We start from the raw sequence: 28,000 nt of genomic DNA, 5'->3' as shown, positions 1-28,000 counted from the left end.
TATGAAATTTTTTTTATTAAGTTATAGTATAATACAGTTTATGTCCTAATAATAAGATTTTGATCTTTAGGGTAATGTGATATTAAAACATACTTGGCCTCATTACTTCTTGAGTTTCTTTTGGGCAGCTTTCTTCTTGACCATCTGCAATCGCTTCATGGCATTGAGCTGGGATTCTTGTGAAGTTGGACCTTTAAGGGATGCCGAGGAAGAGCCACTTGATTCTGAAGTGGTTTTGCTGGTGTTACTTCCGCTAGGCCCTGACGTCCCACTATTTCCATTTCCACTTAGCTGGCTGCTGCTTCCTGGAACTAAACTACTTGGACTAGGAAGACCTACTTTGCTAACATTGTCACAACTAACTGAGCGACTGAGGCCAGTTTTGCCCAAAGTTAGGGGTGGCGGTGGTTTCAGCGGTACAGTGGGGGAGGTGCTGTTACTGGAGCCTAATTTGGAACCTATCCCACCTTTGGATGATGTTGCCAGACCGGTCAGACCCACCGGCTTCTGGCTGGCTGCTGAGGCAGCAGGTTTCCCACTATTGTTTTGGGTTGTTGAACTCAGTTTTGCTGTTGATGGACCAGCAGAAGTAGTTTTGGCTGCAAACGCTGCCCATCCAGTTAGGCCACTTGTTACAGAAGAAGAAACACCGGTGCTAGAAGAATTTCCTGAAATAACCCCGGATGTCTGAAAAAATGAAAGTACATAAAAGATAAATATTACTTAAAGCCAAGTATATTTAACACCTAATATAATATTCTGAATATATAACAAGTGCAATTGTTGGACTTCTTTACAAAAATGACTTGGGAAATTTAAATCACACTACTAAAATTAAGTTCTTTTTTGTTTTGTTTTGTTAATCTTTACCCAAGGATATTTTTCCATTGATTTTTAGAGAGTGTGGAAGGAAGGGGGAGGGACAGAGAGAAAGAAACGTCGATGTGAGAGACACACATTAACTGCCTCCAGCATGTGCCCAGACCAGGGCCAGGAATAGAGCCTGCAACTAAAGTATGTGCCCTTGCTTGCAATCGAACTGGGGACCCTTTAGTCTGTACGATGATACAATTAAGAATTGAACTTCTCATTGGCACTCTTCCTACCTTCATATTTTGTTATTTTTTCAGTCCTCACCCAAAGCTATTAAAAAAAACACATGAAGATTTTAGAGAGGAAAGGAGAGAGAAACATCAGTGTGAGAGAGAAACATCGATTGGCCCCGATTGGGGATCATCAAACTGGCAACCTAGGTATGTTCCCTGACCAGGAATCGAACCCACAACCTTTTGGTGTACGGATGACACTCCAACCAACTGAGCCACCTGGCCAGGCCCACCTTCAGTTTTTTTAAGAAGATTCACAAAAGTGTTAAATTCACGCAGAGATAAAAAGTAAAGCACTACAAGTAGGATCTTAAAAATTAGGTACTAGTTATTATGTCTAAAATGTATCTAATTGTTTTTTAGAACTGAAGTTCAAAAAAGTTGATAAAATGATTTTTATCAAATAATAAAATAATTTCAGTTCTTACAAAGTAGCCTTCAATACTGTTTGCATGTAAACATTTTTAATCAGTGTGAAAAATAGTCAAAGTAGAATACTCTTTGATATTTTTATTTTTTAAGAGGAGTCTAGATTTTTGTTCACATATTCTGAAAATGATAGGATTTTTTACAAAACCATACAATAACTATCACATAAGTTTATCCAGAGAAGATAAACTACATAAATTTAAATTCCTAGAGAAATGAAGATAGGTAATGAGAAAAAGTTACTCAAGGAAGCTAAAAGACACAGGTGCAGTAAACTTTTAATTTTCAGTTCTGAAAGATCTATTCTTTTTCCTTTTTCTTTCTGTTAAACATAAAACTGTCTGCCATATGGCTAAATGATCTTTCAACAGACTTCACAGAAGAAAACCCATCTGAAGTAATTAAAAAGACCAATACTTATGAAGTACAAACAAGAAAGCAAATTCTGTATGCATGGCATTTTATTTTAATTGCTTGCTGTTACTGGTATTGCTTTCCAATGACAGATGGCTTATAACACTTGAGAACACTCAAATGTAAAGAACACAATAATGGATATCAAGAAATTCCTTACTACTTTAGTGTATAAATTTCTCAACTGTTTTTAACCATAAATATTTTCTTGCCCATTATCCTAGTTAGAAAGCCATTTATTCTTTATATAAGAATGAGAACAATTTTTCTCACAGTAAAAATTTACCTACTTTTAGCAAAATCTCTTAAGCAGAGCAAACATGATAGTCAAGGCCTTAACTGATTTACCATAAAATGATTTCATGTTGGATTGACTAAAAATAAACTTTATTATTAACAGGTGAGTATAAAAATCTACCTAAAAGTGTCTTAATTATAGAATACAACAACTCGAATAACTCAATAAATTATTCCTACCTCTATTCCAACTCATCAAGTTTCAATGTAACAAATCAGTAATAGATATCCCTTGGATATCAACTCTTACCTAGTAAATTAAAAAATGATCTACATATAAAATTATTGGTATTTTTCTCTGATTACTTTATATTTACATTCTTTATCATCATCCCAAGGTTCTGGATCTTTGTTACTTATATAGCAGTCACTTGGAATAACATAGTCAACTTTAGAATTTTCTGATGTTAGCTAATATCCCCCCCCCCCCCCCGCCCCATCATTAGTACACTGCTTAAAATTGGGTGAAACTCAGTAAAGGCAGTAATTGTGTTATAAAATTAGATAAGTATTTTATTCCATGAAATCAAAATGCCAGGATATTAATAATAATGTAGTATGAATTAAAGAATGCAAACCTAAGAATGAAAAAGGTGATACTCTCACTAAATAACCTGGTCCCTTAGTATAGAGGTAGGTACCATGAAAGTTTGTAATAAAAAAATATAAAAAATCTATTCAAAAGCTAATTGGTAGGGAGAAAAAAGCTATGAGGTCAATCAGCTGAAGTAATATGAGGAGCAAAAATATTGCTACTGAGGGCAGAGGTATTTAGAATTTAAAGCAAATTCCTGATGGTGATTAAGTGTCTGACTGCATAGAATGTCAATTTGGAATAAAAAATCTATCACAACTCATTAAGTTGAAACATAGTTGAACATTTAAAACTGTGATCATACTGAAAGTATAGACTCAGACAAATTATTTTTAACATATTAATGATTTTATACATTTCATTAATTTCTAAACAGTAAAGATAATAAAAACTTTAAGATTATTTATATAATTAGAGATTAAATAATTATATAAAAAATTTAAATAATTTTTACCTAATGTTAATAGTAATGCAACAGTAGTTTCCAACCTATGGCCATTTAGTATATAAAAGTTCCTCAGTATTTTTTCAAGTAACTATTGTTTAATCAATTAAATTAAAATAAAAATAAAATCTTAGATAATCTATCTATATATTTATATCCATATACATACACATATATACATATACACATACATACATACATATATATATGTAATAAGCAAATTAGCCAGGGCACCCTAACAGTCACGACCGTCTCCTGAGCAGGCCCATAGTGGAGACCGGGGTGTGTGCCCAAGCCACCACTGCAGCCCGAGCAGGCCCAGAGTGGAGACTGCATGTGAGCTGCAAAGGAAACACCTTTTCTGACCACTCATTGGCTAAGTTCCTGGTACGCCACTCGCAGTGTTCTTGGTAAGTTGGATAATAAGAATCCAAGAAGATGATCTAGGATTTTTCCACCTCACTTCTGGAGGAAAAAATGAAGATCTGCTGCTGGAGGAGCTAAGAAATGTCATATCCTGCCCTAGCCAGTTTGGCTCAGTGGATAGAGCCTTGAATTGCGAACTGCAGGGGTTCGATTCTGATCAAGGGGATGTACCTAGGTTGCAGGTGACTCCCTGGCCGTAAGGTAGGGGTGTCGAACTCAATCAGAGAAGGGGCCAAAATCTAAAATCCAGCCTAAATCGCGGGCCGAATGGTTTACTGAACAGTCATAAACTGACAATGTCATAAACTGACAGCGGAGTGCAGTGATGACAGTGCGGTGCGGGCCACATTGCAAGGCCTGGCGGGCTGGATTTGGCCCGCGGGCCTTGTGTTTGACACATGTGCCGTAAGGGATCATGCAGGAGGCAACTAATCGAAGTGTCCCTCTCACATTGATGTTTCTCTCTGTCTTTTCCTCTCTCTTCCACGCTCTGTAAAAATCAATGGAAAAATATCCTCAAGTGAGGATAAAATGAAAGAAAGCAATATCATATCTTATGAAAGAGACATCTTGAAAATGCCTAAAGAAAGTTGTCATTTCTTTGTGGTAAAGGGACTGGAGTCCATGTTGATGAAAACACCTTGGTGGCTGCGGCGGCCGGCAGTGGCAGCAGCAGTGGGGTAATAGGGGTGGTGCCTTCCCCTTATCAGCCTGGTCACCTCCTGCAGAGGGAGGCCAGACTGCAGCTTAAGCTGTCAGTAGGACATCCCCTGAGAGCTCTGGACTGTGAGAGGGGCCAGGCTGGACTAAGGGACCACCCCCCAATGCACGAATTTCATGCACCAGGCCTTTATTCCTATATAAAAGCCTAATATGCTAATTGTCAGCCATTCAACCAATCAAAGCCTAACATGCTGATATGCTAAGGCTGCTCAACTGCTCGCTATGATGTGCCCTGACCACCAGGGGGCAGACAGTCAACCGGTTGACCAGTTGCTATGATGCGCACTGACCACCAGGGGCAGATATTCTGACCAGTAGGTTAGCTTGCTGCTGGAGTCTGGTTATTTGAGGCTGAGTGAGATGGGCCAGATATGCCCTGTCGCCCTCCTGTAGTCCCTCCCCAGCTGGCCAACCTCCCATGTTCCTCCCCAGCCCCAATCATGCACCATTGGGGTTCCTTGGCATAACTTATTTTATATAACTAACTGCGCCCTCTCACAATCCAGGACCCCTTGGGGGATGTTTGAGAACTGGTTTCAGCCAGATCCTGTAGGCCAGGCCAAGGCACTCCACTGGTGCATGAATTCGTGAACTTGGCCTCTAGTCTTAGATATAAATGAAATGTACTATACCTTGACTTCTGTTCTCTTAAATGCTAGAAAAGTTGTCTCTTGTTTGAGTTTAGTTTCTGGTTTTTTAACCAATGGATCTTTGACAGCGGGAGCTACAGAAACAACTGTGGGAGCTGGTTTCTGTGGTGGTTTCTGAGTTTTCTGAGCCTGTAGAAATTAGTGTTAAAATTAAATTAGCTGTAAAATCTTAGTTGAATGCACAGAAAAGACAATAAAAAATATCTATCACAGTACTCATTAAGTTGAAATGTAGTTGAACATTAAAAAATGTTGTGATCATACTAAAAGTATAGACTCAGACAAATTATTTTTATCAAATTAATGCTTTTACACATTTTATTAATTTCTAAACAATAAAGATTATAAAAGCTTTAAAAAATCATGCAGATTAAGGTTAGCTAAGTACCACTTTAATAAGACAAATCAAATTGTTTTTTAAGAAAAGAAAAATCACAAACTATTTGTAATCGTAACACAGTATATTTATGGCTGGGTAAAGACTTAGGAGTTTCATTCTTGGGGTTCAGGCATAAGTCTCTGGGTAACTGAGAATGAGTTAAAAGTATTCAGATCAATTATATGGTTTCAAATACAGACTGGGAAGAAAAATTATTAATGATAAGCGAGGAAGCTTTTTGAGGTTTTTCCACACTATAAAAGCACACTGATTTCTTAGAGAAAGCTCACAAATACAAATTTCTATGTTATTAAAGACAAATTTGCATCCATTGTTCCTCTACAAGCATATTCAGTTTCATTTTGACCAATAAATAATTTTTTCTTATTTTATATAACTAGGTTTTTGTTTTTTGTTTTATTTTACCATTTAATCTGTTTCAAACGTGGGTTATGGGGATTAATTACGATCATGTATGTGTTTAGCACATTGTATGAAATATATTGAATGCTGACAATATTAGTTGCTGACAGTATTAGTTACTATTTATTTATTATAATTATTTACAAAGGATAAGGAATTTGGAAGAACCCATCCACAGTGAATGGAGAAATATGCTCCCAGCCATTCAATTGTCCCTGACAAACCGAATAAAGTCATATAGGACTTTATTAATAATTTGTTACCACTTCTGGAAGTTTGAATACAGACTATTTTAGCCTTGTTTGGAGCTTTTTGTGGAAACTTCCTGTGCTGCAGTTGATGTATTATACATAATTTTGGTCTTTAAGTCTCCATTCATCCCATTTTTTCTATCCACTGAAAGTGCACCTACTTTCAAACATAATTTATAAAGTAACATTCAGGTCAAGAATATTATTAAGAATGCTAAAAGGTTATCTGTGGTAAAACATCTCCTAGCTGCAGGAAAGGAGGGCCCATCTCACTCTACTGCAAAACCATGTCTGAGAATGCCACTCTCAGAGTAAATCAGAAATACATGGTTCTGTAACTACAGCTTTCCATCTACACATCCATCCACCCACATCTACTGTTGCAGCAGTTAGGCTCTGAAGACTGACCCAACATATGTACTTTAGCAGATGAAGATTCATTACAATGAAGCCCAGATAGGACCTCTGCCTAGGAGCCATGCTTAGTTCTTCTGCTTCCTCTATTTCACCTAACTGTCTTAGAAGTGTAATAAGAAATGCCCAGAGGCTTTTGTCTTTCATTAGTAATAATACTAGTTTAGGGAACTAGGATATCATCACTGACTCAGTGCTGCTCAACAAAGGCACTACAATTTTCATTGTGTGACTACCTCAGACACTGCAGAAAGTATGTAATTCTCCACTCAGGGCAATAATTGCCAGTAAAGCAGCAATCACAAATACCACATATTTCTAAATGCTGCTGAGTAGGTGTGTGTTATTACTGAGACGGAGAACCACTGCAATAAATCATATGAGTCTCTCAGCTAGTGTTGAGGCAAAACTCATTTCCTGGTAGAGAGAAAATTTTAGAACAGAAGAATGACCTTTGACTCTGTCAGATACTATCACAACATTCTTATCTAGGTCTTCCTATAATAATGTGTACTGCAGAACCTTCCCTAGTTGGAGATGTTAGTGCAAGGAGGAAGGAGATATAAGATGTTGTTTACAGTATCTTTGTGATATTTTGGAGAAATAACGAATGCACATACAAGGATCTCACTGAAAGCAATTATATTTACATTGACTGGATTTAGCATCCCCAATGTTTCCAGATTTCTTCCTCTGATAAACCTTTTGTTTACTGGATCCAGATATTAAAGCTAACTTCAGATCATGCCTTTTGGTTTTCCCCAGGTCCATCCTTGGTGTATTCTAATCATGTTCTAACATTAGTCATGACTTCCCATTGAGTACTTTGACTATTGGACACACAGACTAAACTTATTGATTATTGATTTCTGGAACTAATCCACATTTTCACCATTATACATATCTTAAAATGAGAACAACAGAATGTAAGACATGTCCAGTCCTGAATTCTGCTCTGGTGCTATGCCAATGAATAAGACATGGTCTTAATGATAAATAAATTGGGGATTTGATTTTCAAAGATGATAAAGAATAAAGGGTGTCTCAGGTGAAAAGAATCTGAGAAGTAAAACATATGGAGACATGAAAGTTCACCACATACTCAGGGAATGATACACTTTGTCTGCCATGGCCAGAATGTATGGGATATGGTGAGGTGGTAGGAGAGAGGATACAAAACTAAACTTGTGTCAAAGAGAGAAGGCCCATATATCTACTCTAATGAGTATAATCTCATTATATCAATAATCAAAAGACCCTGACTATACTTAAACAGATAGAATTAGATAAATATTGTAGTGAGTAAAGTAGATTGGTGGGAGGCAAGAAAATCTCCTAAAAGACTAAAGCAACAGACAAAAAATTAGAGATTTGTGAAGTAGAGATAATAAGAGCAAAATGAACAGATATGAGAAATATATAAAAAGCAGAATTAAACAAGAGGATACAGAATTAAAGGAGGTATATAGGATAATGTTTTCTAATTGAAGCAATTGGTGGGGGGGGGGAATTGAGTGGAGAAGAGAACACTTTTAATTTAAAAACATTAAACTTAAAGAAACTGAAAGCTATCCTATCAGTTGCCTAAATTCGCTCCAGGAAGAGAGTTAGAACTATAAACACAGATTTGGTGTAAAATAAGTCATAAAAAATGGGGAGCAAAAACTTAGAGAACAGTGATTACTTTATTAAGATACAGTGAAATAAAAATAATTAAAAAAAACTCTGAAGATATACTAAAGACAGACACATTACTATCACAAATTATTTTGTCTATGGTCAATTCTTAGTAACTACATCTGTCAATGCACATATAAACACATTTTTTTGGTACACAACTACAAGTGTAGTGGTCCAAGCTCATTCAGGAACAAACATTTTCAGTATTTCTCTACCAAACTCACCAAAGACAGGCTTTCGATCTCACCATTTCCCACAATGCATTATAGTATTTTTAAATGTTTAGAAGTACACTGAAATACTAATAAGAAATATTCATATGTTATGGATCTCCAATCCTGTTTATTTTTTGTTATATTAGAATAAGTAAAAGATGAACAGAGAAAAATGCATACTATCTGGTCTTGTCTTTAAGCTAGTCACATAAATAAAACATATACATTTTATAAACAAAATAATCAGCTTTATGATTTTTTTTAATATAATAATCAAATTTTTATTTTGAAAAGCCATATCAACAAAAATACTGACAGAGACTGTTTAAAATACAAAGAAATTATTCCTACCATTCTTTTCATTTGTCTGGTACATCGGGCACAATACCACACCAGGCGAGGGTCATTCACTTCCTTGTCTGTCACTTGGGGCTTATGGCAATCTTGGTGGTAGAGGTTATGGCACTCTTGGCATTCTACTAATTGATTACCAGATGCCACTGTCATTTGCCTAAGGAAATATAACATTAAACATTGCACTTATTTGAGTGCATGCAACAATTTAAAGCCATTTTAAGGTGGTTTTGGGAAAGATTGAAATATAAAAGATAATTAAAAACACCAGAAAACTAAAAATCAAAATGACAAACCCCAACATGTAGCCTATACAAACACTTCCTTTCTTTTAAAGATATGCTCAACCATTAATAAATATATAAGATGCCTTAGCAACTACATTTGGGTATATTCTCCTTGACTTTCTTTTATAATATTTTATTTCTCCTAGAAGTAGATTTTGGCTAGTCCTCCAACAATCTCAACATTTTCTTTGTATCTCTGTTAAATTATTTTTTATTTGTTACTTACATGTTCTATCATCTTCATTAATATATGAGTTGCCTAAAAGTGGGAACTGGACCTAACATACAGTGTCTAGCACATTACTGTGCAACAAAGGTGTTCAATAAATAAATGTCTTATCAACTGAATAGAATGTAGCAATATGTATATAAAAAAAGTATAAATTCCAATAGTACAAAAAGCAATCATCGGTCTCCTGGAGGAAGGTTATAGTTACTAATTCTCTTCCTGTTATTACTTTACAATTTATTTCTTTATTTAAAAATAATAACCATCTTGGTAGATAAAGGGTGAAACAAATGTATGTGAAAACAATGAAGCCCTAACAAGTGATCCCATTTAAAGTATATATAACAAGATTGGGTCAAAAGTTTATAAAAATTTATTTACTTAGTCCCAGTACACCAGAATTTAACGTTTTCATGAATAAAAGTGCAAAAAATATAGCAATCTTTTTCTGTTGTGCTAGGAAGTGAAAGCCATTAGCAATTAAAAATATAGCTGTGGTATCAAAGAATTTAAAATCTAAGTTGTTCTGGTTTTTTAATTAAATTTATTGGGGTAGCATTGGTTAATAATATTATATACATTTCAGTTGTACAACTCAGAATTTTTCTTCTGAATATCAACCCCAAAAATTTAAAAACACTTATCCGTAAAGATTTATGTACTGCTATAGACGAACATAATTATCTATGTTTTTATACCTATGTATTCATGTTTTAAAACAGCACTCAGAATAACCTTTGTGACCCACTGATTTCATTCCATTATCCTTTGGAAAAGATTTAAAGGTGTTTTAAGAAATATATATATATATCAGTTTACTTTATAAGGACTATCAACCATTCAGAGAAAGAAAAAGTAACACCAACCTCTTAAAAAGAATGATGGAAATAATTGAGTCTGCTGAACAGACTCTTCCTCACTAAAGAATAAAGCAATAATTGCTTTCTCTCTAGAACCCGAGAATGTAGAAAATATTACTATAACATAAGAGATTAAAGATGCCACAGTTAGGAAAATAAAATATTAGACAATCTTCAAGATGTTAAATTGCTATATTGGTAGTTCATAGGAAATCATCTACTTACCTATAATAAAAACAAAATAAACAATAAACAATAATTGGTCAGCCATTTTATTGTTTAGTTGTTTGCTCTTTAGAAAGAAACAAAAGATCTGTGGCAAGGCACAACTTACCTACAAACAACACAAGCCAATCCCATCTCCATGGCAAAATCGTCCGCACTGGTCTCCTCAAAACTGGAAAGGTCAGCCATAGCTAAATCCTTGCTGGTTTGCACGGTGATGGGAGAGGACCGTGTTTCTGGTTTCTCCAATCTAGGTTTCTTTGGAATGTCAACTCCTTCAGTGGAGTCTGATTTCATCTATAAAAAGCATCCAATCAGAAAGTAACATGTTATAACAAACATTAAATCACTGAGAGACAGGCAGCATGCAATGACCAAGTCCACTTGACAGACATTTTTACATAGTTAGGGAACAACATACACACTAAAGATCTGTAGAAGATTTATAACAAATTCATAATCAGTATGTTAGAAGAAATCAGCAAGGTAGAAATAAATCAATCAGAACAGTTTAGTATGTACCTGTATTTTTCTTTATCTCCTCAACATGGGAGTTTGACCAGGGGGTGGGGCTGGCCAACTGTGGGAAAGGAGGCCCTAGCCGGCAGCAGGCAGCTGGGGGAAGGGAGGTCCCGGCTGGCAGCTGGCAGCTACTAGGGACCCTACCCAACATGAATTTCATGCGCTGGGCCTCTAGTTTATAATAAAAACTCTCATTAAAGTGGAAATAGAGGGAACATATCTCAACATAATAAAGGGCATATATGACAAATCTACAGCTAACATCATACTCAATGAGGAAAACTTAAAGCATTATCCTTAAGATCAGAAACAAGACAGGGATGTCTACTTTCACCACTTTTATTCAACATAGTACTGGAAGTCCTAGACACAGAAAACGGACAAGAAAAAGAAACAAAGGACATCCAAATTGGAAAGAAAAAAATGAAACTGTCATTATTTGCAGATGACATGATACGGTATATAGAGAACCCTGAAGGTTCCACCAAAAAGCTACTAGAACTGGTAAATTTAGTAAAGTAGCAGGACACAAAATAAATATCCAGAAACTAGTTGCATTTTTATACATCAACAATTAATTATCAGAAAGGGAAACGAAGAAAACAATCCCATTTATAATTGATAAAAAAAATAATAAAATACCTAGGAATAAATTTAACCAAGGATATAAAAGACACTGAAGAAAAAAATTTAAGAAGATACAAATAAATAGAAGCATATACCATGCCCATGGACAGGAAAAATGAACATTGTTAACATGCCCACATTATCCAAAGCCATCTATAGATTCAATGTATTTCCTATCAAAATATCAATGGAGTATTTCACAGAACTAGAACCACAAAAGACCCCAAGTAGTCCAGCAATTTTGAGAAAGAAGAACAAAATTGGAGGTATCATGCTATCTGGTATCAAACTATACTACAAGGCCATAGTAATCAAAACAGCATGGTACTGGCATAAAAAAAAAGACAATAGGTAAAAGGAACAGAACAGAAAGCCCAGCAATAAACCCATAACTATATGGTCAATTAATATTTGACAAAGAAGGTAATCCAGGCAGTCTATTTAGTAGTAAATGGAAAACTGGACATACACGTGCAAAAATGAAACCAGACCACCTTCTTACACTGTACACAAGAATAAACTTGAAATAGATTATAGACTTAAATGTAAGACTCAAAACCATAATATCCAAGAAGAAAACATAGACAATAAAATCTTACATTTTTATTCATAATATTTTTTGTAATATGTCTCCATGTTTAAGGGAAACAAAAGAAAAAATTAGTGGGATTACATCAAACTAAAAAGTTTTTGCATAGCAAAGGAAACAATCCACAAAATGAACAGACATCCAACTAAATGGGAGAACATATTTACAAATGACGCATCTTGTAAGGGATGAAATGGGCAAAGAACCCAAATGCACACTTCTCCAAAGAGGACACAGATGGCCAACAGAAATCTGAAAAGATGTTCAAAATTACTAATTATCATAATAAGGCAAATTAAAACCACAAGAAGATAACACCTTACACCTGTTAGAAGGGCTATCATCAATGAATCAACAAACAAGTGTTGGTAAGAATGTAGAGAAAAGGGAACCCTTGTGCACTGTTGATGGAAGTGCAGAATGGTGCAGGCACTATGGAAAACAGTATGGAAATTCCTTAAAAAATTAAAAATGGAACTGCTATATGACCCAGTGAATCCACACTGGGTGTATATCCAAAGAAACTTGAAACACTAATTCAAAAGAATATGTTCACCCTGTGTTCACTGCAGCGTTACTTACAATAGCCAAGCTATGGAGGAATCATAGTGCTCATCAATAGACAAAATGGTAAAATAGCTGTGGTACAAAAGTCATAAAACACACACCATAAAATCTTACCATTTGCAACAACATGGATGGATCTAGAAGGTATTTTGCTAAATGAGATAAGTCAGAGAAAGACAAATATCATATGATTTCACTTATATGTGGAATCCAAAGAACAATATAAATGAACAATCAAAACAGATACAGACTCATAGATCCAGAGATCAGACTCATGGTTGCCAAAGGAAAGGGGTGTTGGGGGCAGGGTGAAGGGACTGAGAAGCACAGATTGGTAGTAACAAAATAGTCACAGGGAGATAAAGTACAGCATAGGGAATATAGTCAATGATATTGTAATAACTACGGTTCCAGGTGGGTAATGGAAATATTGGGAGAAACACTTGGTAAAATATGATTGTCTAAGCATTGTGCTGTACACCTGAAAGTAATATAAATGATATTGAACATAAACTGTCATTGAAAAAGAAGATAGTAAAATAAAATATATTAAAAATAAATATTAGTAAATAATGAACTATCTACCAGTCATGGAGACTTAACACTGCTATCTTTGCTTCAAAGTAAATTCTGTCTCCTAGCTTTAAGATATAAGTGGTGCAGATATACTTGTAAAATTGGCAAAAAATTAAATAATGTGACAAGACATGGAGAATTTTCATTCTTATGCTTTATTGGTGAGAGTATATGTGCAATATACTTTGGATAGAAATCAGCCTAGTAATGTTGAAGATGTATCTGTCTTATTACATCCTTTGATACAGGTATACATCTTATTAAAGCTATCATCATGTGTGCAGAAATAAGTACAGAACAGCTTATTGAAGCTCCATTATAAAAAGGAGAAATAGCTAATTACTCATTTGTTAAACAATGGGTATACTGGTTTATTCATGAAATGAATATTACTAGTATATGGTAATAGATGGAAAACTGGACATATACTGATCAACATAGGAAAATTTGAAAAGCACATTGTTGAGTGGAAGAAAATGTAAGTTAACCAAGAATGGAGATACACACACATACACACACACATATACATACAGTATAGAATTTATATAAATTTAAAAGCACAGCAAATAATATAGTTTATGAATAGGCAAAATACTTTTTAAAAATATGAAAACATATGGGACTAATATACCCCACCTTGAGGTCAGGGGTTATTAAATTTTAATGTATTTACTACTAAGTGCTAAAATATTAAAAAATAATTATATGCATAAATCATTCAAAATAGATTAATCCAAGAATTATTTGCAGGCTTGTTAAGGTGCATGCCATTTTGTAACAAATTTCAGTTTAGTCATTTATATCTTTACTTTTTAATTTTTATTTATTCCTTTACTCTTTATTCTTTCCTCTCTATCTCTTCTTGTCAAGTGTTTCATTCAGAACATTTGAGTTGTGGATTAAAGTTTATACTTTAAATTAGTACATTCCCTGGGTCAAGTATTTGTTGGCAATGACTTTAGTAAATAGTTCAAAATATTTCCAAATGTTACTCATTTAAAAAAAATCAGTATCTATAATTATCAAAATATACTTACTGAAAGGTTATTATTTATTTTTACTTTTTGGGCACTATTATTAAAAGAAGTAAGCACAAACTACTGTTTCTGCCTATAAAGGACTGATTACTCATTTGATTGTTTTTACTAGATTAAAATAAAATCTTACTTTATCAGCAGGTCTCTTCTCAGCTTCCTTCTTTACCTTTTCAGTTGTGAGAGCCTTGCCATTATTATTGCCGGAAGGAAGACTGGATGATGTTTTGGGCTCTTGCTTAATGGAAATAGTTTTTGTGCTTGTAATTTTGGGTGGCTCCACATCCTAAAAGGTGAAATAAAAGGATACCCATAATTAAATATTTAGATTTAACACATCATAAAGAAGTAGATCATAGATCTAAATAATCTTCAGTTAAAAATTAAGACTTCATGGTGTGACCAATGTAACATCCTTTTCTTTAAATAGCTTTTTTGAGAAATAATTGATATATAAACTGCACCTATTTGAAGTGTAAATTTTGATAAGTCACATCTATAAAACCATCACTACAAGCAATACTGTCACCCTCCAAAGTTTCCTTGTGGCCCTTTGTAGACACTTATAGAGGTAGAGGTATCAACCTAGAGAAACTATTCCCTGCCATCCTCAGACAACCACTGATCTGCTTTCTATAACAATGACTCAGTTTATATTTCTTAGAAATTATATGTTGAATGGCAGTCCATTTAGTGGATATACCACAATTTGTTTAACCATTTACTTACTGATGGACACAGGATGTATAACATTTGGGGCTATTACAAATAAGTTGTGAATATTGATATCCAAGTCTTTTGTTGGCATATACTTTCATTTCCCTAGAATAAATGTCTTGAACTGAAATGGCTGAATCATGTGGTAAGTATATGTTTTTAACTTTTTAAGAAACTACCAAATCATGTTCCATAATGGTATACCACTTTACATTTCCACCAGGGTTAAACAACAGTCCCAGTTCCTTCCCATCCTCACAAATACTTGGTATAGCTAATCTTTTTAATTTTAGACTTTCTGATAGGTATATGCTAGGATATTATGAATTTATCTACAGTTCCCTAATGACTAATAATGCTGAACATTTGAAGTACTTATTTGCCATACATGAATCTTTTTTGGAAACTGTTAAAATTTTTGGTCCATTTTTTAAAGATGGAATTGTTTGTTTTATTACTGAGTCTAAAGAGTTCTTCATAGATTCGGGATAATAGTCCTTTATCAGTTATATGATATGCAAATATTTTCTCCAAGTCTGTGGCTTGTCTTTTCATTTTGTTTTAAGCTTCTAAGCCTTGTTCTTACACTAAAGCTTTGCTAATATATATGCACCTCACCCCTTCCCACCAAAAGAGTGCATTTCCCTATGCTAAGTAAAACATCTGAATGTGGTCTGTTTTTCTATAATACATAAAAGTATAAAAATATAAATGGGAATGCTACTTATAATCTTCAGAATAGTGGTGCCTCTGTGGAGGAAGGAATGAGAAATGGACTTTAGACTCACTGGTAGCAGGGCTTGGTTTACACTTGAGCTGATTGTCTAGACTGGGGTTGGAAAACTAAAGCCTGTAGGATAAATCTAGCCTACTGCCTGTTTTTATAAATAAAATTAGATTAAAGCACAGCTATATCCACTCATTTATGTGCATATCTATGGCTGCCTTCATGCTATCAGGAAGAATTAGATAGTTGTGACAAAGACCACCTGGCCCACATAAATAAAAAACCTAAAATATTTTCTATTCGACTCTTTTTAGAAAGTTTGGTGACCACTCCTGTAGACTTAAGAGTGATGGAGAAAATGTCAATAATGCAGATTAAATATGAAAGTGTATTGTGTGGCCCTGGCAAGCATTGCTCAGTGATTAGAGCGTCAGCCTGTGTACCTGAGAATTGCAGGTTTGATTCCCAGTCAAGGGCACATACCTGAGTTGCAAGTTTTATCCTTGTCTCAGGGAAGGGCACATATGGGAGGCACCCAATCAATATGTCTCTGGCATATCGATAAGTCTCTGTCTCTCTCTCCTCCCTTCCCCCACTCTCTCTAAAAAAATCAATGGGAAAAACATTCTCACTCCTCAGGAGAGGATTTTTTTTTTTTTTTTTTAAGTGTATTGCATCTGCAACATAAAAAAACTGAGAACACAGTCTTGCAGTATTTGAAAACTATCGTCTAATTCAGCAAAGAAGTTGCTCAGGTCATCAATAGATGACTTAAGTTCCAATTTCATTATTTGAGATTTGACTACTGATGTAAGTGAAAACATCAACCAATTTTTACACTGAACTACACTTGATGAGCTGGCTGTTAATGTTTATAAGCATACCACTGTCTCCAGGTGACTGTTATGCATGCTAACGTTTGAAAATCTCTGGTACAGATCATTCTCACACAATTCTAGAGATGGAAATGTTCAGTTGAAGGCTAAGATTAAATGAACCTGTGCTTTCTAAACACCCCTCCTCCCAGGGTTATTTTCTCTAAATGACCGAGAGAAGTAACTTCTAGCTACCCTGTTTCCCTGAAAAAAGCCAGTGTCTTCTATTAATTTTTTCTCCCAAAGTTGCACTAGGTCTTATTTTCAGGGGATGTCTTATCTTTCCATGCGCTAGGTCTTATTTTCGGAGGATGTCTTATTTTCGAGGAAACACGTTAGAAACTTACGGACAGCAGGCTTTTTAATCACAAATTTTTCCTGTACTTTAATAAACTTTCTTTTGTTTTAGAACAGTGGCTGGCAAACTGCGGCTCTGTAGACTAATGAGTTTGCCGACCACTGTTTTAGAATATCAAAACACTGCTTCTTTAGTAATAATAGGTTTTTCCTACTTGGAAAATACCAATACTTAGAGCAGAATAATCTTGGTAGTGTTTTGTAGAGTTGTACAATATTAACGTGGCTGGTTTGCACTCATTGAACCTACCAGAATGAGAATGATAGAAAAATGAGGTCACAATAAAAAGTCCTGAGAATCATAGAGCTAATGTAAAAAGAAGGCTGGGGGCAAAATACCACTGTTTACTTGGGTCCTGAGCCTGACACCTGGCCCTGTCTTGAGTTTGAGAAGCTGGATTAGACTGAGCTAGTCATTTAGTTCTGTCCCCACCTTTTCAGTTTGTTATCTAGTTTCACAGACCTGGATGGCTTGGAGTTCCAGGCTAGAGATTTAGAAGGGTAAGAAAGAATGCCTTAGGAGGTATTAGAGAATATAATAGCTATTATTCACTAAATGCCTATTGTGTACCTCATAAATACTACACTAGGTGACTTACACACTATGTATCTCTTTTCACAATTTTGCAAGACAGTTCTTATTATCCCCATTTTACTAATAAACAGTCTAATGAAATAAAGCTACTATCTACCTCAGTTTCTTTATTGTAAAATGAGGGAAATATATAATACCTATCTGAAAGGACAGTTATCACAATTAAAAATAATTATACACACACACACCATTCAGAAAAGTACCTGGGACGAGCTAAATGTTCAGGATATGTTTCCTATTACCGCACAACTAGTAAAAGGCAAGTTGGGATTTAAAAACAGGTGTGTGTGTGGTTCCAAACTGTCTATTCTTTACACATAAAGCTGCTTGGTCACTCTGTTATTATCAGGATTGGAGCTATGCAGTTCTCATAGTTCATCCATACCCCCTTTCCCCCTGAAATTTTCCTACACAAATATTCAATTCACTTCAATGCAAAACCCTTGTCCTTCTGCTTCATTTTTTCTGGCCCCCAAAATATTAAAAGATAATTACAAGCAAGGTACAGTTTTATTCAGCAGCTTTAAAAAACAAAACAAAATTTGAAATTAAAATGTATCATAAATAAGTTGGTTTCTATACACATAACGTAGAACAGACTATCCCTACACCCAACTAATTTTTCTATGTAGTGTACTAGTGACAGTACTCTAAAAGCTTGAAGGAAGAAAACAAAATTAAAGACTAATTCCTCAGCTACAGGAAAGATCATTTGGCAGAGATAACTATTTTAAGATAGTCTAAATGTTCAAACTGTACTACTACAGGCCTTAAAACTCCCTCTAAGCTTTTTATTCATGTAGGTACCTTTTGAGATGGACGGTAACTTGAATCAATGCCCCGAGCCAAAGATTCATCAAGTAAAGCTTTTAGCTTTTCAGCAGAATCCTTACTCTTTGAATGTAAGAAGCCTAGTGCTTTCAAAAAAATGGGATCAAGTTCCAAGTTCACAGTGGCAGCCATTGCAAACACCTGAAAGAAAAAAAGAGGAAGGTAATTTAGAGACAATGAGTAAAGTTTATCTACAATTTATTTTATTTATAACAAGTAATGCTGTGCATATGATACAAAACTAAAAATATCCAAAAGGTTATTACAGAGAGAAGTAAATATTCTTCTGAATGGCATATCTAGTTCTTTTTCCCTGAAGCAAGAGTTATCAGTTTTCTGTGTATCCATATCCAAGTTTTAAATCCAGATGAGCTCCTCCATGCTACAAAGACCCCTCCTAACTTCATTTTAAAATATATACTTACAGATATACAAATGTATTTTTTCTGAGGAGAGAGAACATATCTTTCATTTTTCTTTACCACGCCCCCCTCAACCCAAATTAAGAACCAGTGAAGAAAAGGGTTATCTAAATTTGTGAAAATAGATACTAAGAAAAATATTAAGGTATGATTTTCATTCATTTTTATAGAAATAGAATAAAATGAATACACATGAACTTGATGTATTAGACAAAGTTTATTTACATGATCTACTTAGCCATAAGAGCTATTTTATTAAAACACAGTGATTAGTTTTCAAAAAAAGTTAAACCACTATTCTTTAAATCCTTTTCTGGTGTTATTGTCTTACTAAAGGTCCAGCGTGCAAAAAATTGTGTGCGAGTCGCTCACTTCAGCTTGCCTTAGCTGGCTGCCTCGCCCTCCGCCAATCATAGCCCTCCACCACTAGTAGCTCATTGCCTCGCCCTCTGCCACTCATAGCTCTCCACCGCTATTAGCTCGCGGCCTGCCCTGCCTGTCGTGAGAGCCGCTGCTCCTTTGGTCGTGATGGTGTGACGGTCATGGGCTTTTTATATAAGAGACTAGAGGCCCAGCACATGATTAAATTGTACGTGTGTAGGGTTGTGTGTAGGGTCCTTGAGGCCTAGCCTGCCATTAGGGCTCATGTCCGCTGCCATGCGACGCTGCGGACACAGCTGGCACTCCGCCCCACAATGCCTCTCACGCTTCATGGACACTGCCAGTGCCCCACGATGCTCCAGGGATGCTGTTGGTGCCCCGAGAGGGGCTCCAGCACCTCCTGGTGACCGGTTGTTTGGTCGTTCCACGTTACAGCATCACAACCACAGGCCTTTTATGATATAGATTGGAACTAACTAGCCTTCCTTTAGCATAAAAATATTGCCTTTCTGAAAACCCAGGAACTTTTTCTGACTTGTGCTTGCCATTTTCAATTGATTTCATAAATTAGAGATAACTTTTTTTCCTATTACTTGGTGTTGTTAGTTAATAAGACACACGCACTTTTGAGATTCTAGATACTAATAAAACATTGGATATATACATATATATGTATATATATGTAAAATAAAACAAATATACACTTACAGTTCCATACACATGAACTTGATATATTAGATAAAGCTTATTTACAGAAAAATGTCTTCTCAACCCTTATGACAGGGGGAAAAAGAATTAGGGTGGTAACAAGGTGATGGTTAGAGGATGCATTGCTGCAGCTTTCACCTCAGCTATCTCTCTGTCTCCTTAGTTCTCATCTCGAATTCTGAATGCCTCAAAAAATATATATATATTAATGATAATCTCATTGGATCACATTTAAATTGTGGAATCAAATGCCTTAACCTATTTTTAAAAAGCAAGGTCTCTGAGTGATGGTGCTATACTATTGTATCTATAGTGTCTATGATAATGCTCTGTGTCTAAGGAGCTTAAAAATAGTAAAGATATATATATCAAAGGCTTATGAAGTTCTGAAACATTAAAATGTTTTCATTTTCCATTAATACCAATGCTATAATGTGCTTGCTTCTACTTCTGATTGTCACTTTTTCAAATATTTCTCCAGGCAAGAAATTGTTAAAATAAAAAAAGTATACTATGAGTTCAATCCTTTGATCAATATTCTAGAGCTTGAAATCCTCGAGGTTACTATTAAAATAATGCAACCCACTTGCACTGTTAGTGTTAAGAATCTGTCAGCAATTCCACAGTAATCTCTCATTTTCAGGAATTTATAAAGCCATTAAAACTTGCTGCAGGTTGAATCTTGGCATATGAAAGCTCAGCCTGAAAATAGATTTTATTTGTTCCTTCCCTATCCACTTCCCCCCTAAGCCCTCTCCAACTTTGACAGGACACACACACACACACACACACACACCAAGCTTTTTTTTTTTTTTAAGTTTTCTAGAAGGTATTAGAAAGCAATTTAATAGCCTCAAAATTATTGTTAAATTCTGTGCTCTACTAAAAATCTGAGTCACCCATGAAAAGAAATCCAAAGGTAAATACCAAAAGGAATATAACCTACAATAATCTACCTCAGCTATATTAATAAGAATTTAACAAAAATTGAGAAGCAACCTCTGTCATTTTTTAAACTGTATTAATCATACATCACCTATATATAATAATAAGTATAGAAAGGTTATTTTAAAATTTTCCCATGGAGCTGTCATCATATATATTCTGAGGAAAAAACAGCTCCTCATTAAAATATCCATAATGAAAGCAACAAACAAGCAGACTGTCAAATTACAGCGGGGAGGGTAGGGAGATCTGGGGTAGATAAGAGATCAATCGAAGGACTTGTATGCATCCATATAAGTACAACCAATGGACGCAAAACTCTGGGGAGGGAGGGCATCTATGGGATGGGGGGCAAAGATAAGTTATGTACACAGATAATAATTTAAAAGAAAACAAGTTAAAAAAATAAAATAAAATATCCATAATGAAAGGGTAAAATTGCCACTCTTCCTGAGTACACAGCCTAGTCTTTCTATTGACCTAACTTTTCATAGCTAAAGAGCATAATAGTTTTACTTATCCAAAACTATATATCCTTCCTAATAAAAGAGAAACATGCAAATTGACCGCACCTTTGCTAAGCCCACAAGCCTGCACACCAGCCAATCAGGGCGAGTATGCAAGTTAACCCAACCAAGATGGTGGTTAATTTGCATACCCAGGATATATATATATATATATATATATACACACACACACACACACACACACACACACCCGTATTTTTCGGACCATAAGACGCACCGGACCATAAGACGCACCAGTTTTTAGAGAAGGGAAATGAAGAAAAAAAGATTCTGAAACAAATAGTGTCCTAAAATATTTTATGTGCATTAAAACCCAACATCACAGTCATAAACACATGTAATCAACCCTGTAAAGTAAACAGCAGCATTTAGAACCATTTTAGAGCCGGGCAAGCACACAGAGACCACACAGAGCCGGGCAAGTAAAAAAACTTTTTTTTTACAGTATATGTGTAGGCTATATTTGGACCATAAGATGCAGGGACTTTTTCCCCCCACTTCTGGGGGGGGGAAAAGTGCGTCTTATGGTCCGAAAAATACGGTGTATATATATATATATATATATATATATATATATATATATACACACACACACACACACACACACACACACACACCCATATATATATATATATATATATATATATATATATATGCCTAAGTGACCATTGCAACTGAAACAACTGATAGGATGACCAAATGGGCTGGGTGGGGCAACCAGGCTGGAATGGTGGTTAGTGAGGGCCAACCAAATGACTGAGCAGCAGGCTGCGTGGGGCGATCAGGTTGGCAGGGTGGTTAGTGAGCACTGACCAAAGGACTGAACAGCAGGTTGTGTGGGATGACCAGGCCGGCAGGGGGGTGAAGTTAGGGGTGACCAGGCCTGCAGGGAGTGGGGAAGTTAGGGGCAACCAGGACAGCAGGGGGCGGGAAGTTGGGGTGACCAGGCTGGCAGGGGGGAAGGTGGGGTTACCAGGCCATCAGGGGGCACAGTTAGGGGTGATCAGGCAGGCAGGCAGGTGAGCAGTTAGGAGCCAGTGGTCCCAGATTGTGAGAGGGATGTCTGACTGCTGGTTTAGGCCCGATCCCACAGTTGGACATACCCCAAGGGGTCCTGGATTGGAGAGGGTTTAGACTGGGCTGAGGGACCCCCCCCCCCATGCACAAATTTTATGCACCAGGCCTCTAGTGTTTTATAAGATACTGAACAAAGGATTGATACTTAAAACAATGCTTATAACAAATTAGATGAACCATTATTTAAAATTCTATGCTGAAAAATAGAAGCAAAGCATTTACTGTTATGCATTTCCATAACCAGAGATTAAATGTTTTCACTACAGACTAGCGAAAAGAGTCAACAACTACATTATAAGACTAGAGGCTTTATATCCCTGCCCTAAATTACAACATGTCCCTCTAGCCCAGTGAACTCTACTGTGGAATACAAGAAGAAAAATAATAGAATTTCATTTTCTTTTTAAATTTTTATTAAAATAAACTATTAAAATACAGTTATAGTACTACTAGAGGCCTGGTACATGAAATTCATACATAGAAGTGTATGCCCTCAGCCCAGCCTGCACCCTCTCCAACATGGGACCTCTCGAGGGATGTCCGACTGCCCGTTTAGGCCCGATCCAGGTAGGATTGGGCCTAACAGGCAGTCGGACATCCCTCTCACAATCCAGGACTGCTGGCTCCCAACTGCTCATCTGCCTGCCTTCCTGATCGGCCCTAACCACTTCTGCCTGCCAGCCTGATCACCCCCCTAACTACTCCCCTGCCAGCCTGATTGATGCCTAACTGCTCCCCTGCCAGCCTGTTTCCCCCTAACTGCCATCCCCTGAAGGCCTGGTCACCCCTAACTACTCTCCCCTGCTGATCTGGTCGCCCTCAACTGCCCTCCCCTGCAGGCCTGGTCACCCCCAACTGCCCTCCCCTGCAGTCCTGGTTGCCCCCAAATTCCCTCTGCCAGCCTGGTCACCCCTATCTGCCCTTCCTGCAGGCTTGATAGCTCCCAACTGCCCTCCCTTGCAGTCCTGATTTCTCCCAACTGCCCTCCCCTGCTGGCCATCTTGTGGCAGCCATCTTGTGTTCACATGGGGGCAGCCATCTTGGGTGTTGGAGTGATGTTCATTTTGCATATTCTTCTGTTATTAGATAAGATTAGATAGGATAGAGGCCTGGTGATGGGTGGTGGCCAGCTGGTTTGCCCTGAAGGGTGTCCTGGATCAGGGTGGAGGTTCCCTTGGGGCATGGGGTGGCCTGGGTGAGGCGCCTATGGTGGTTTGCAGGCCGGCCACACCACCTGACAACCAAAATGGAGGCCCTGGTATCTGGGATTTATTTATCTTCTATAATTGAAACTTTGTAGCCTTGAGTGGAGTTCAGAGCTGGCCAGGGCAGGTGGAAAGCTTGTCTTCCTCCATTGCCAGGGAAACCCAAGCCTCCTGCTCTCTCCGTGGCTGCAGCCATCTTGGTTAGGTTAATTTGCATACTCGCTCCTGATTGGCTGATGGGCATGGCTTGCTGGTGTAGCTGAAGTACTGTCAATTTGCATATTATTCTTTTATTAGATAGGATATGCATATATTGATAACTAAGTACACATATATAGAAGTGTACTCAAATTTTTTTGTTTTTTTTTTACTCAATGATAAAAGTTTGGAGGCAAGTGCTTTAGCCTAACTAGCAAATTCTGGTTTCCCTAAACACCCACCCTCACCCCCCACTTAACCACCAAACCTTAAGAACATCTCAAACTCATCAACATTTATTACCACCACACTAGACCATCTCCATCTATTATCAGGACTACAGTATAGCTTAATTACACTCCCCACAATCACTCTTGTCTCCTCCAAATCATTTCATATCATATCACTCACTTGCTTAAAATACTCCTTAAACTTCTCACTGTCCAAAGGTTAAAGAACAAGATTCTTTTTTTTTTTTTTTTTTTTTTTTTTTTAATATATTTTATTGATTTTGTACAGAGAGGAAGGGAGAGAGATAGAGGGCCAGAAACATCGATGAGAGAGAGTCATCGAACAGCTGCCTCTTGCACACCCCCTACTGGGGATATGCCCGCAACCAAGGTACATGCCCTTGACCGGAATCGAACCTGGGTCCCTTCAGTCCCCAAGCCGACGCTCTATCCATTGAGCCAAACAGGTTTCGGCTAAAGAACAAGATTCTTAAAAAAGGTCTCCAATGTGCTATATGATCTGATAGCACATGTAAAGCAGTATGACAGTACCTGGCACAGAGCACATGCTCATTCAATGCTACCTAGTACTTCAAGCTATTCCCACTCTGTTGTATTCATATGACTTACCGATATTTCAAATCTTTCAATATATCTTTTTTACCTCAGCACTTTAGTAGTGGCCCATCCACCATCTTATTCATTCTTCAAGTCTCATTTTCTGCCTATATTCTTACTGGTCCCAAAACATCCTGTACTTATTTATAATAGTTACTACACTGTTGATCATGTAAACAGTATCTGTCACTCTCACTAGAATGTCAATTCTATGAGGTCAGCACTAGATTAGTCTTCCTTGCTGCTGTAAAGGTATATTTAGCATTGTGCCTGACAGATAGCAGCACTCAGTAAATGCTGACCAAGTGAATATGTTATCTACTTCCTCTTTCAAAAAACTTTCTCCTCCTTGAGTTCTATTATATTCCACTTTTCTGGTTTTCCTCTTCTATCTCTGACAACTCGTTCTCTGGCTTATCTTCTCATCCTTGTTTTTCTTGGTGTTGCCCAAGTATCTGTCCTTGTTCATCTTCATTAGTTCTGGAACCAATTTCTTCCTTAGCAATTGTATGTACAGGGGTGGGCAAAAGTAGGCTTATAGTTGTTCATATGGAAAAAGGCAGGTAGGTGATTATTGCACTAGCTTTATTAACGCTCATGTACTCACAACTATAAATCTACTTTTGCCCACTCCTGTATATCATGTTTCCAACTATCATCTCTAGGCAGATGATTTCATGTTTTCCCTCTCTTCAATCTTTCTTAAACTCAAATTTCACATTTCCAATTGCTTCATCAAAATGTCTGCCTGCTTATCTTAATAGTATCTCAAAGTCAGTTATGACTAAAATTCAGATTATGAATATCTTCCCCAAAAGTTTATCATCCTGCAATTTCTTTCCATATATGCCACAATTCTCCATTACTCAGGTCTGAAGTCTAAATCTCTCTCCTAAGTCCTCCCCCTGCTCCTTATACACAAATAATCAGCAGGCTTTTCCTGTGGATTCTGACTCTTGTAACATTTCTCATATTTTCTGTTTTTCACTACTACTCAAATTCAGGTCTTTGTGAGTTTTTTTTTTTTTTTTTTTTTTGTCTTACAAAAGTAGTATTCTCTTGACTACAATACTGTTGCCACATTAATGTTCTGAAACATTTTTTATTAAAATTTTTTTCTTCCTCAAAAATTAAGGCTTCCCACTGCCTTCAACATAAAGCCTAATTTCTTAGCCTAGCATTTAAGAAGATTCTTAACTAGTGAAAAAACTTTAGTTCTTCATCTTCATCTTCCTTACAATAGAGTCAATACCTGGACTTGCCACTTCCCATTTTTCTCTGCCCAGAAAGCTTTTTAACCATTTTTAGATTTCCAAATCCTATCAAAATCCAGTTCAAACACAACTTCTCATAAGGATTATGCTCACAGCTGGTGTGTCCTTCTCTGCCCCCAAATACAACCAATAATCTCCCCCTCCTGGTATGTCTTTTAGCGCTTTCTCATGGTACTGGACTTTCTAACTTGAACTATACCCCCCTCCCAAAAACACAAATACACACAAAACTGTTATACTCAATACAATTCTGAGTACTTTAAGGGGAGAATTTATATTTACTTTGCTACTTTGCAAAGTGCCACAAAATAATGGCTATAGAATTAGTAAGCGATCAAAGTCAAGTGTAATAGCCTTTTCTCTCCTACTCAATTCTAATCATTTCCAAAGTCCCTTCACAAAAACAACAACAAAACCTCAAACCTATTACTACCCTCCTCCTCCTGGGGAAAAAAACCCCTAAATATCAATTAAGTAAAAGTGAAACGAAAACACCTTCTTCATGACTGGGGACTTGTATAGTGGTACTATCTGCAATAATCTCTTCCCAATCCTTCATTTGGCCTCAATTCATTAATCCCACTGGACTGTAAACTCCATGAAATCAGGGACCTTTTATTCCCTCCTGTCCCCCCCTTTAAAAGCAAACAAACAAACTCACAGTTATATACCTAGTGCTTGGTACCTGACAGGTACTCAAATATATTTATCACATAAACTACAAAGTTTTTGTTGAAATAACACTTTCTAGGGCTTCTCTGATCTCTTCACCCTAAATTGGATTTGCATATACAGCTATACTAGAGGCTCATTGCACGAAATTCGTGCACAGATAGGGTCCCTAGGACTGGTCAGTGATCAGAGCCAATCTGTGGGGAGACGATTGGGTAATTGAGGGGGTTCCTGCTGGCACCCACCTTGGCTGGCCTGGCACTGCCCACTCACTGTCTCCCCCCTTACCCCCTCTGCCATCAGCAGGCACCCGCCTTTGCCTCTGCTAAGGCCTATGGCCTGGGGGCAGCTCCTGCATTGAGCATCTACCTGTTGGTGATCAGTGCATCATAGCAGCTGGCTGTTCTGCCGGTGGGTTAATTTGCATATTAGGTTTTTATTATATAGGATACTTTCTCGTAGATCTCTTTTCCCACCCTACATGGCACTCTTAAAAGAAGTCCAAAGTTGATCATCTGCATGTGCATGACTTTACTTAGACCTACTCAGGAAGAGTGCAACATCAGGACTGCCATCTCATACTGGCTCTAGAAAGCTTTGCCCTTTGTGCCTTTGCAAGGTGCATCCCCCCCTTTCTAATTAATAAGTATCCTTGGTAAAGGTGCTGCCCTTTTTACCCCTCCCCTGCGTCCCTGGCCCTGGGCTATATGCATACCTTAGGGACACATCTAGGAAGGCAGGAGGACATCAATCCCCAGGGACAGAGAACCCGAACAGGCACTCCGCAGGAATGCCAATCCTTTGCTGGAAGCCTGGCACACCCAAGGCCTAGCACGGGGGAAGGTTCTTGAGAGGGAGCCCCAGAGAAGATGAGAGCCACGGACAGAGGGAGCGGTCCAGTGAAGTCACCAAAACCCTCGGAGGAAGATTCTAGACGGGTTCCTAGGTGCTGACACTTAGGGCGGTGCCCTCCGCCCGCGCGCACAGCCACCAACCCCGCTGACAGGGGACAGCGGCGGCCGGGGGCACGCGACCACCCGCAAATTAGGTTTCCCCTTAAGCAGCGAGGAGCCTCAGACCCCCCCGGGGAACTACTCTCCCCCCTCTCCCCTCGCGGAGGGCTCGAGCCTCCCAGAGGCGGCTGGGAGGGGTCGCTCGTCACAACTCACCACTCTGCCCCGCTCGCTCCTCCGTCCTTTCCCCGCAGAGCCTTCCGAACTGGTCCCGGCGCCGGGGCCTCCGAGAGCGGGGAACAAAGGTTCCCGGAGCACAATCGAGGGGGGGAGCGTTTTTGCGCGGTGCCACCGGCGGAACTGACGTCACA

At 37.4% G+C, this 28,000-nt stretch overlaps 1 protein-coding gene across 1 annotated transcript; it reads right to left on the bottom strand.

Moving 5' to 3' along the window:
- Position 1: 1 nt before the first annotated feature.
- On the bottom strand, positions 2 to 27,981 carry INTS12 (integrator complex subunit 12). Its single transcript, XM_084872711.1, has 7 exons — positions 27,846 to 27,981; positions 18,396 to 18,560; positions 14,451 to 14,603; positions 10,512 to 10,699; positions 8,799 to 8,958; positions 5,068 to 5,214; positions 2 to 687 (listed from the first exon to the last, which is right to left on the bottom strand). The coding sequence occupies exons 2-7, from the start codon at positions 18,549 to 18,551 to the stop codon at positions 103 to 105; spliced, it is 1,389 nt and encodes a 462-aa protein (XP_084728837.1). The 5' UTR covers positions 18,552 to 18,560; positions 27,846 to 27,981; the 3' UTR covers positions 2 to 102.
- Between the last annotated feature and the right edge of the window lie 19 nt (positions 27,982 to 28,000).

Source organism: Pipistrellus hanaki, assembly GCF_964339955.1.
Source record: "Pipistrellus hanaki genome assembly, chromosome: 1".
In the NCBI taxonomy this organism is placed as follows: domain Eukaryota; kingdom Metazoa; phylum Chordata; class Mammalia; order Chiroptera; family Vespertilionidae; genus Pipistrellus; species Pipistrellus hanaki.
The sequence above is the reverse complement of the archived record's forward strand: the minus strand, read 5'-3'. Positions and strand labels throughout refer to the sequence as shown.

Coding starts and splice junctions, on each gene's coding strand:
- INTS12 (XM_084872711.1), bottom strand. CDS start 18,551: ATGGCTGCCACTGTGAACTTGGAACTTGATCCCATTTTTTTGAAAGCA. Junction 14,604..18,395: donor GTTACCGTCCATCTCAAAAG/GTACCTACATGA, acceptor TTCACCTTTTAG/GATGTGGAGCCACCCAAAAT. Junction 688..5,067: donor TTAAGAGAACAGAAGTCAAG/GTATAGTACATT, acceptor TCATTTTTTCAG/ACATCCGGGGTTATTTCAGG.